Raw genomic sequence first — 12,500 nt, 5'->3', positions numbered from 1 at the left:
TTACCTACATCCTGTTGTATGTGTTAGGGGACATTAAACAGACTTTCTTCTCTCCTCACCACAAATTCGCCATTACATATACACACACACGCGTACACATGTGAAGACGTGTACTAGCTAACATGGTGTACAACTGAAACAATGCACACATGTAGTACGTTTATCTACGCAAATGAGTGCAAATTTCTCAACACCAACTTTACTACATCCGTGGTGATCATTACTCTTCAAAACCTTGTCACATATCTCAGTGGTGGCATTCACTTCACTACACACTGGTGACCTCTGCTTCGTAACGTACCCTGTCCCCTGACAACAGCTTACTGACACAAGACACACACTCAGCCCTGTCCACTGACAACATCTTACTGACACAAGACACACACTCAGCCCTGTCCACTGACAACATCTTACTGACACAAGACACACACTCAGCCCTGTCCACTGACAACATCTTACTGACACAAGACACACACTCAGCCCTGTCCACTGACAACAGCTTACTGACACAAGACACACACTCAGCCCTGTCCACTGACAACAGCTTACTGACACAAGGCACACACTCAGCCCTGTCCACTGACAACATCTTACTGACACAAGACACACAGTCAGCCCTGTCCACTGACAACATCTTACTGACACAAGACACACACTCAGCCCTGTCCACTGACAACAGCTTACTGACACAAGACACACACTCAGCCCTGTCCACTGACAACAGCTTACTGACACAAGACACACACTCAGCCCTGTCCACTGACAACAGCTTACTGACACAAGACACACACTCAGCCCTGTCCACTGACAACATCTTACTGACACAAGACACACACTCAGCCCTGTCCACTGACAACAGCTTACTGACACAAGACACACACTCAGCCCTGTCCACTGACAACAGCTTACTGACACAAGACACACACTCAGCCCTGTCCACTGACAACAGCTTACTGACACAAGACACACACTCAGCCCTGTCCACTGACAACATCTTACTGACACAAGACACACACTCAGCCCTGTCCACTGACAACAGCTTACTGACACAAGACACACAGTCAGCCCTGTCCACTGACAACAGCTTACTGACACAAGACACACACTCAGCCCTGTCCACTGACAACATCTTACTGACACAAGACACACACTCAGCCCTGTCCACTGACAACAGCTTACTGACACAAGACACACACTCAGCCCTGTCCACTGACAACATCTTACTGACACAAGACACACACTCAGCCCTGTCCACTGACAACAGCTTACTGACACAAGACACACACTCAGCCCTGTCCACTGACAACAGCTTACTGACACAAGACACACACTCAGCCCTGTCCACTGACAACATCTTACTGACACAAGACACACACTCAGCCCTGTCCACTGACAACAGCTTACTGACACAAGACACACACTCAGCCCTGTCCACTGACAACAGCTTACTGACACAAGACACACACTCAGCCCTGTCCACTGACAACAGCTTACTGACACAAGACACACACTCAGCCCTGTCCACTGACAACAGCTTACTGACACAAGACACACACTCAGCCCTGTCCACTGACAACAGCTTACTGACACAAGACACACACTCAGCCCTGTCCACTGACAACAGCTTACTGACACAAGACACACACTCAGCCCTGTCCACTGACAACAGCTTACTGACACAAGACACACACTCAGCCCTGTCCACTGACAACAGCTTACTGACACAAGACACACACTCAGCCCTGTCCACTGACAACAGCTTACTGACACAAGACACACACTCAGCCCTGTCCACTGACAACAGCTTACTGACACAAGACACACACTCAGCCCTGTCCACTGACAACATCTTACTGACACAAGACACACACTCAGCCCTGTCCACTGACAACAGCTTACTGACACAAGACACACACTCAGCCCTGTCCACTGACAACAGCTTACTGACACAAGACACACACTCAGCCCTGTCCACTGACAACAGCTTACTGACACAAGACACACACTCAGCCCTGTCCACTGACAACAGCTTACTGACACAAGACACACACTCAGCCCTGTCCACTGACAACATCTTACTGACACAAGACACACACTCAGCCCTGTCCACTGACAACATCTTACTGACACAAGACACACACTCAGCCCTGTCCACTGACAACAGCTTACTGACACAAGACACACACTCAGCCCTGTCCACTGACAACATCTTACTGACACAAGACACACACTCAGCCCTGTCCACTGACAACAGCTTACTGACACAAGACACACACTCAGCCCTGTCCACTGACAACAGCTTACTGACACAAGACACACACTCAGCCCTGTCCACTGACAACAGCTTACTGACACAAGACACACACTCAGCCCTGTCCACTGACAACATCTTACTGACACAAGACACACACTCAGCCCTGTCCACTGACAACATCTTACTGACACAAGACACACACTCAGCCCTGTCCACTGACAACAGCTTACTGACACAAGACACACACTCAGCCCTGTCCACTGACAACAGCTTACTGACACAAGACACACACTCAGCCCTGTCCACTGACAACAGCTTACTGACACAAGACACACACTCAGCCCTGTCCACTGACAACATCTTACTGACACAAGACACACACTCAGCCCTGTCCACTGACAACAGCTTACTGACACAAGACACACACTCAGCCCTGTCCACTGACAACAGCTTACTGACACAAGACACACACTCAGCCCTGTCCACTGACAACAGCTTACTGACACAAGACACACACTCAGCCCTGTCCACTGACAACAGCTTACTGACACAAGACACACACTCAGCCCTGTCCACTGACAACAGCTTACTGACACAAGACACACACTCAGCCCTGTCCACTGACAACAGCTTACTGACACAAGACACACACTCAGCCCTGTCCACTGACAACAGCTTACTGACACAAGACACACACTCAGCCCTGTCCACTGACAACATCTTACTGACACAAGACACACACTCAGCCCTGTCCACTGACAACAGCTTACTGACACAAGACACACACTCAGCCCTGTCCACTGACAACAGCTTACTGACACAAGACACACACTCAGCCCTGTCCACTGACAACAGCTTACTGACACAAGACACACACTCAGCCCTGTCCACTGACAACATCTTACTGACACAAGACACACACTCAGCCCTGTCCACTGACAACATCTTACTGACACAAGACACACACTCAGCCCTGTCCACTGACAACAGCTTACTGACACAAGACACACACTCAGCCCTGTCCACTGACAACAGCTTACTGACACAAGACACACACTCAGCCCTGTCCACTGACAACAGCTTACTGACACAAGACACACACTCAGCCCTGTCCACTGACAACAGCTTACTGACACAAGACACACACTCAGCCCTGTCCACTGACAACATCTTACTGACACAAGACACACACTCAGCCCTGTCCACTGACAACAGCTTACTGACACAAGACACACACTCAGCCCTGTCCACTGACAACAGCTTACTGACACAAGACACACACTCAGCCCTGTCCACTGACAACATCTTACTGACACAAGACACACACTCAGCCCTGTCCACTGACAACAGCTTACTGACACAAGACACACACTCAGCCCTGTCCACTGACAACATCTTACTGACACAAGACACACACTCAGCCCTGTCCACTGACAACATCTTACTGACACAAGACACACACTCAGCCCTGTCCACTGACAACATCTTACTGACACAAGACACACACTCAGCCCTGTCCACTGACAACATCTTACTGACACAAGACACACACTCAGCCCTGTCCACTGACAACAGCTTACTGACACAAGACACACACTCAGCCCTGTCCACTGACAACAGCTTACTGACACAAGACACACACTCAGCCCTGTCCACTGACAACAGCTTACTGACACAAGACACACACTCAGCCCTGTCCACTGACAACATCTTACTGACACAAGACACACACTCAGCCCTGTCCACTGACAACATCTTACTGACACAAGACACACACTCAGCCCTGTCCACTGACAACAGCTTACTGACACAAGACACACACTCAGCCCTGTCCACTGACAACAGCTTACTGACACAAGACACACACTCAGCCCTGTCCACTGACAACAGCTTACTGACACAAGACACACACTCAGCCCTGTCCACTGACAACATCTTACTGACACAAGACACACACTCAGCCCTGTCCACTGACAACAGCTTACTGACACAAGACACACACTCAGCCCTGTCCACTGACAACAGCTTACTGACACAAGACACACACTCAGCCCTGTCCACTGACAACAGCTTACTGACACAAGACACACACTCAGCCCTGTCCACTGACAACATCTTACTGACACAAGACACACACTCAGCCCTGTCCACTGACAACAGCTTACTGACACAAGACACACACTCAGCCCTGTCCACTGACAACAGCTTACTGACACAAGACACACACTCAGCCCTGTCCACTGACAACAGCTTACTGACACAAGACACACACTCAGCCCTGTCCACTGACAACATCTTACTGACACAAGACACACACTCAGCCCTGTCCACTGACAACAGCTTACTGACACAAGACACACACTCAGCCCTGTCCACTGACAACAGCTTACTGACACAAGACACACACTCAGCCCTGTCCACTGACAACAGCTTACTGACACAAGACACACACTCAGCCCTGTCCACTGACAACATCTTACTGACACAAGACACACACTCAGCCCTGTCCACTGACAACAGCTTACTGACACAAGACACACACTCAGCCCTGTCCACTGACAACAGCTTACTGACACAAGACACACACTCAGCCCTGTCCACTGACAACAGCTTACTGACACAAGACACACACTCAGCCCTGTCCACTGACAACAGCTTACTGACACAAGACACACACTCAGCCCTGTCCACTGACAACATCTTACTGACACAAGACACACACTCAGCCCTGTCCACTGACAACATCTTACTGACACAAGACACACACTCAGCCCTGTCCACTGACAACATCTTACTGACACAAGACACACACTCAGCCCTGTCCACTGACAACAGCTTACTGACACAAGACACACACTCAGCCCTGTCCACTGACAACATCTTACTGACACAAGACACACACTCAGCCCTGTCCACTGACAACATCTTACTGACACAAGACACACACTCAGCCCTGTCCACTGACAACAGCTTACTGACACAAGACACACAGTCAGCCCTGTCCACTGACAACATCTTACTGACACAAGACACACAGTCAGCCCTGTCCACTGACAACATCTTACTGACACAAGACACACAGTCAGCCCTGTCCACTGACAACATCTTACTGACACAAGACACACACTCAGCCCTGTCCACTGACAACAGCTTACTGACACAAGACACACACTCAGCCCTGTCCACTGACAACATCTTACTGACACAAGACACACACTCAGCCCTGTCCACTGACAACAGCTTACTGACACAAGACACACACTCAGCCCTGTCCACTGACAACATCTTACTGACACAAGACACACACTCAGCCCTGTCCACTGACAACAGCTTACTGACACAAGACACACACTCAGCCCTGTCCACTGACAACATCTTCCTGACACAAGACACACACTCAGCCCTGTCCACTGACAACATCTTACTGACACAAGACACACACTCAGCCCTGTCCACTGACAACATCTTACTGACACAAGACACACACTCAGCCCTGTCCACTGACAACAGCTTACTGACACAAGACACACACTCAGCCCTGTCCACTGACAACAGCTTACTGACACAAGACACACACTCAGCCCTGTCCACTGACAACAGCTTACTGACACAAGACACACACTCAGCCCTGTCCACTGACAACAGCTTACTGACACAAGACACACACTCAGCCCTGTCCACTGACAACAGCTTACTGACACAAGACACACACTCAGCCCTGTCCACTGACAACATCTTACTGACACAAGACACACACTCAGCCCTGTCCACTGACAACAGCTTACTGACACAAGACACACACTCAGCCCTGTCCACTGACAACAGCTTACTGACACAAGACACACACTCAGCCCTGTCCACTGACAACAGCTTACTGACACAAGACACACACTCAGCCCTGTCCACTGACAACATCTTACTGACACAAGACACACACTCAGCCCTGTCCACTGACAACATCTTACTGACACAAGACACACACTCAGCCCTGTCCACTGACAACAGCTTACTGACACAAGACACACACTCAGCCCTGTCCACTGACAACAGCTTCCTGACACAAGACACACAGTCAGGAGACAACTCACATTCACAGTCCACTTCATCGGAGCCATCAATGCAGTCCAGGTTTTTGTCGCACAGCCAGTCATTGGGGATGCAGTGTGGATACTCCTTGCACTTGAAGTAGTTGGAGGCACATGTTGTCTCTGTTGAGCAAATACTGTCAGTTAAATCAGTGCTCTCTCTCTCTCTCTCTCTCTCTCTCTCTCTCTCTCATTATTTCCCCCATCTTTTCCAGTAAACATAGAACAATTCCACTGTTACAAATCATACTCAAATGGAAAAAAAGAAGAATTACTTTTATTTCACAACTGCATGCCTTTCACATTCCTTATTTGAATCCACAATTGTTTCCGTGGCTTATTTTTCTTTACTTCTTGCTCAATGAAAAAACAAGATTACTTTTGTTCTACATGTGCATGCCTTTCACTTTCGTATTAGTTTTCCGTGATCATGATCTATACATGGATTGATATCGCCTCTTTCTCTCCTTCTCACTCTGTCGTTCTATCTACTTGCCTTTGCCCCCCGCCTTCCCCCCCCCCCACTCTCTTTGTCTCGCTCTTTGTCTATCTCCCCCTCTCTCCTCACACACACACACACACACACACACACACACACACACACACACACACACACACCTCTTCCTCCTCCCTCTCTTTTATTCTTCTAAATTCTTCTAATGATGATGATCTTTTATTGATTGGCTTGTACTCTCACGGATGTGCGCAAACACATGTTTTGTAATGTATATTTCTTTAAGAATCTTATATAACGTCATCTCTGTCTTTGTCTCTCTATCTATCTCTGTGTCTCTGTCTCTCTCCGTCTCTCTCTTTCAAACTCTTTTTAACTCCCACAACTATTTAAATGGCGTTATTTCTATTACTGTTTTTTTGTAACATGTGCATGCTTATTTTAGTTCATTTTTGTATGTGTTTTTGGGGGGATGGGGTTTGGTTGGTTTTTTTGTTTTTGTTTTTGTTTTGTTGTTTTTTTTTCGGGGGGGAGGGTGGCTTTTTTTTAAATTGATTCATTATTATCTTGACCTGCGTTAATTTTCACTTTTTATACTCTCTCTCTCTCCTCCTATATATCTGACCTCTTATTGTCCTCTATTAATGTTGTAAATGTCAAATTACCATTCATGTATCCATGACTATAATATGCATGCTGTACTGATGTAATGATTCCCCCATTTGTTTATGTTACTGTGTGCCCTTCGAGGGCTGGATGAAAAAAGTTATTATTCTGCTTACTCTGTTACCCTCAGAAAATGAAATTTATTCAGTTCAGTTCATCTCTCTCTCTCTCTCTCTCTCTCTCTCTCTATTTAAATGGTGTTATTTCTATTACTGTTTTTTGTAACATGTGCATGTTTATTTCAGCTTCATTTTTTGGCGGGTTTTTTATTTATTACTTTTTTATCATTTCATTTTATTCATTGATTGATGTTTATCTTGACCTATGTTAATTTTTTGTACTCTCTCTCTCTCTCCCTCTCTGTCCCCTTATATATCTCTCCTCTTATTTTCCTCTATTTAGTGTTGCAAATGTCAAATTACCATTCATGTATCCATGACTATAATATGCATGCTGTACTGATATAATGATTCCCCCTTTGTTTATGTTACTGTTTCCCCTTCGAGGGCTGCATGAAAAAAAGCATTATTTTGCTTACTGTATTACAATAAGAAAATAAAATTTATTGAATTCAGATCATTCAGATTGTCTTTCATTAAATTCAGATTTGGAGTAAACGAACTTAAAGTTAATGAGCGTTATAAGGATAGCCTGAAAAACTGTACATTATGTGGAGGGTACGAAGACGAAATTCATGTACTGGCAATTTGTCCACAATATGATATTCTGAGATAGAAATACTTATTTAAGCATATGTAAAATTTAAGGATTTCCATATTACCCCACTTACTTCAAAATGTCAACAGCATTGTGTCAAGAGATGTAGCAATGTTTATTTTTTATGCGTTGAAACAGAGAGCAGAAAGCGCCCAGTCTTAGATGAAAGACATGTTTCTCAGTTACCCTTAGCTTTTATTTACTTTTGTTATCTTTCTAACATTTTGTTGTTTATCCAAATCAAAGTTTGGTTTTTCATATGTGTGTATGTACAACACGTGCATTCATATGTATACAGGTCGGTGGCCTTACATTAAAACAGTTCTGAGTTCTCTCTCTCACTCACTCACTCACTCTGGTTTAAAATAATATTATATCCGTTTTATCAATAAATGGCTGTCAACGTGTATGAAAGATTTTTTGTAACCAATGCACAAAAGTATCTAACAGAACAATAAAGAATTCATTAAACTATTCTCCATGCCATATACAAATTTCATTGCAGTTCATTCAGTATATTTACAAGGCTTTTTTTTTCAAGAACAACCATTATTGAAGTACAGTGCTAAAACATAGGCATTTGAGCTCGGTAATGATGAACAAGTGTATCTTTTGCTATGAAAGGTGTTGTTTTTGTTTTTATGTTTATCGAACACCTAATGGTACTGAACATGTGTACGTTTTCGCCCTGATGTGTGTGTGTGTGTGTGTGTGTGTGTGTGTGTGTGTGTGTGTGTGAGAGAGAGAGAGAGAGAGAGAGAGAGAGAGAGAGTCTGAATCGTATGGAAAATGTAAAAGCTATCTGTTCAATTTAAATTAACAAAATAATGGATAACAACTGATTTAGAATCGAGTGTGAAGAGCTTAAAAGATACCAATAAAATTCAGACAAGCATGGGAAATAAAAACCAGCCACTGACTCATGTAAATGTTTAATGCATACAAATTTTCATATATTTTCCTTGTAATAAACAGATCAATCAGAAGCGCATTTCATATCCAGACATGATGTGTCCGATATTGCCGGTCATGGCTTCAGATGCAAGTGGGAAAAAACATATCTCCTTTATGCCATGAAACTGAATCAATTGAAATTCAGTTATCTTTTGTTGTGTTTTGTTGTTCTGTTTTGCAACAAAACTGGCTGAAACTAAATAGACCTATCATCACAGTCCATGCCCGTTTAGATTTAGTGTAGCCGCGGCATCTAGAAAAGTGAATGACTTGGCTTTGTTTATCCAGGAGGAACGCGGACATAGAAGAGTCCAGACAGACAGACAGAAAGACAAACATAGAAGAGGACCAGATAGACAGACAGACAGAAGTTGAACACGTACCGCAGTTCTCCTCGTCAGTTCCATCCATACAGTCCTGGTTTCCATCACACACATTGGCCAACGGCACGCACTGACCGTTGTTACACTTGTGTTCGGTGCAGTTTGTTGCTGCACAAACAAGTCTCACGTCACTGCCTGCTACAACTACAACTTATTATACTACTACTGCTACTGCTACTACTACTGCTACTCCCACCACTTTCGTTCTCAGGAAGTTTGGTTTAGTTAGCAAAAAGAAAACATAGTATACTCATTTCTCGTGCATTCTCTCTTTTCATTTGTTTTCTTTTGTTTTCCTTTCCCCAGTATTTTTGCAGAAAGTACCAAGAAGCCGCTGATATATTTCCGTTCCAATTAAATCGTTCGAACGCAAATGTAAACGCCAATTGTTGACATGCTATGACATATAATACTCAACAAATGTGTGATATTTTATCCGCAAATGTTCTCGACCTTATTCATTGGAGATCTGTTCCCACTGTGGTTAATATAACTAGACGTCTACAACGCTAGTCCCCTATAGTCTTGTGTCTGTGTTCAATGATAATCATTGAAAGAAACGACAACAAATTCAGCGATAACAATACACTGGAACATAGTAGTGTGTGTGTGTGTGTGTGTGTGTGTGTGTGTGTGTGTGTGTGTGTGTGTGTGTGTGCGCGCTCGCGCGCGCGCGCGCGGAGTGTGTGTGTGTGCGTGAATCATTACTAAATATATATAAAGACCTTATAAACTCGGTCAAAAGAATGAACATCTGAAATACACAACATAAGAACGGCCACTCACTGATACAGTCGAACTCATCGGATCCGTCCAGACAGTCAAACATGTCATCACAAATCATGCTGTGTCGAATGCAGTGGCCGTCTGTACAGCGGAATTCTTCTTCCTCGCATTCCTTGTCACATTTCTCTCCATCGCAAGACATCGTGCCGTTCTCACATCGACTGCATAAACAACAGCACGAATCACATACATGTATATAGTATAGTGAAGGTTGATCACTATTTATAACTACATAACTATATATATATATATATATATATATATACATAACACTATACATATATATATATATATATATATATACATATGAATATAGTTATCACCCTTCACTGGCAGCTTTGGAAAGTGATGGACTGTGGTCTTTCTCCTGAGAAAACTATTTATTTCAAGTGATCATCAGCCGTGGGACATGCTTCAACGCTATCACTCAGATTCTGCAGGGGATGGACGTCGAGTCATATTAGACGTAACTAATATATGTATATCTCTCTGAAGAATCCAAATGACACCTATTGCTGATTTTGGAGGGTTCAAATAGTCCATCCCCCACGCACTTTTTTGTCCTTGCAATTTTTTTCTTATCCCTTAACTCTGTGAAGAGTGGATGCCGCAAAGACGTTAGTTGTGTCAAAGCATGGTTCTTTGCAAATCGTTTTCCCGTCCATTTCGTAATGTTGTCTGTCCATCGTTTGTGTGTGTGTGTGTGTGTGTGTGTGTGTGTGTGTGTGTGTGTGTGTGTGTGTGTTTCTTCTTCTTTTTTCTGTCTTCACCTCCGTCTCTCTTCCTCAACAGTTCCTCGGAGAATTGTTTTTGCAAGGCCATTAGATCTTGTTATGTGACCACGCCAACAAAGGTTTCTTTTCTTGACTGATGTTAGCAGAAAAAGAAATTCATATGGTCCAATATATACCTGATTCTTAACGGTTTGGTGCAGTTGTTCATCGGCAATGCGGTCAATGTATCTGATGTGTAGTAACTCCTTTCCAAAGAAGCCGTTTTCTCTAAATCTGCTGAGATCCGTGTTCGACAGGCCTGCACTTGGAAACTTCGACAGGGTCCATTCAGTTTCTCTTCTTGTTCATTCTAGTTAATTCAGAATCCACTTTAAATTATTCATAGGCAGTAAACAAGTCGGTGATGTAGTTAATGCCACTGTATGTGTTCTGTCCAGTTTTTTTTAAAATTTCTTTTCTTTACTTGCGAACAAGAAAATATATGTTATGCCTTCTTCTACGTTCCGGCAACTGGGAAGCGGGATTATGAATTTTTTAGATCGAGCCTCAACGAAATAAACTATTAATGATCCGAAAATACGGCTTATTTCGGAATACTTACACGTATTATTGGTATGACCGTGAAGATTTTTTTCCCTACTATGTTTAATCCAGACATAACAGACAAAGTATTTCCAGAGAAATTTTGTTTACCATGGACAGACAGACACACAGACACAGACCACACACACACACACACACACACACGTACACACACACACACACACACACACACAGAGAACCGAACACCTGGTTATAACATAGACACACTTTGATTACACAAGTGAGTCAAAAAGAAACTGACCATTGCTGACAATCGACAGTGAGAGTGTCTCCGGGCGACACGGTACGGCCATCCACTGTACATGGACACTCTGACTGCGGTACACACTCCAGGCTCCCAGAATCTGAAACCACACAGCAGTAAGTACCGACACTTCACCCCCACTCTCCCCTCTCTCCCCCAGAATCTGAAACCACACAGCAGTAAGTACCGACACTTCACCCCCACTCTCCCCTCTCTCCCCCAGAATCTGAAACCACACAGCACTAAGTACTGACACTTCACCCCCACTCTCCCCTCTCTCCCCCAGTACCTCACCCTTCCACTCTACCCCCACCCCCGCCTCATCCTCCCGTCCCGTGTTCAGACTTTGTCAGCAAAGATAGGGACCCACACTATCTATCGCCGAGTGAAAAAAAATGTTCATCCTGAATTTTCAAACGCTATTAATCGCTTCTATTATTAATCTCTGTGTGCGTGTCCACATGACTATCTATTTAACCCGAGATAACCACCTGTTTTTTTGTTTGTTTGTTGTTGGTGGTGTTTTTTTGTTTGGTTGGGTTTTTTTGTTTGTTTGTTTGTTTCTTGTTGTTGTTTTTGTTTTGTTTTGTTTTGTTTTTTGTTTTTTTGGGGGGGGAGTT

General features: G+C 44.4%; 1 protein-coding gene across 1 annotated transcript in view; it reads right to left on the bottom strand.

Moving 5' to 3' along the window:
* Nucleotides 1-12,500, bottom strand: part of LOC143287865 (SCO-spondin-like) — a 104,417-nt gene that overhangs the window by 47,816 nt on the left and 44,101 nt on the right. Inside the window, exons 26-29 of the mRNA XM_076596102.1 lie at nucleotides 11,878-11,980; nucleotides 10,300-10,460; nucleotides 9,514-9,621; nucleotides 6,343-6,462 (exon numbers count right to left, since the gene is read on the bottom strand). Coding sequence (XP_076452217.1) covers nucleotides 6,343-6,462; nucleotides 9,514-9,621; nucleotides 10,300-10,460; nucleotides 11,878-11,980 — 492 coding nt within the window. The remainder of the gene's footprint in view (nucleotides 1-6,342; nucleotides 6,463-9,513; nucleotides 9,622-10,299; nucleotides 10,461-11,877; nucleotides 11,981-12,500) is intronic.

This window comes from Babylonia areolata, chromosome 12 (assembly GCF_041734735.1).
Source record: "Babylonia areolata isolate BAREFJ2019XMU chromosome 12, ASM4173473v1, whole genome shotgun sequence".
NCBI lineage: Eukaryota > Metazoa > Mollusca > Gastropoda > Neogastropoda > Buccinidae > Babylonia > Babylonia areolata.
This window is presented reverse-complemented; position numbering and strand designations above follow the sequence as displayed.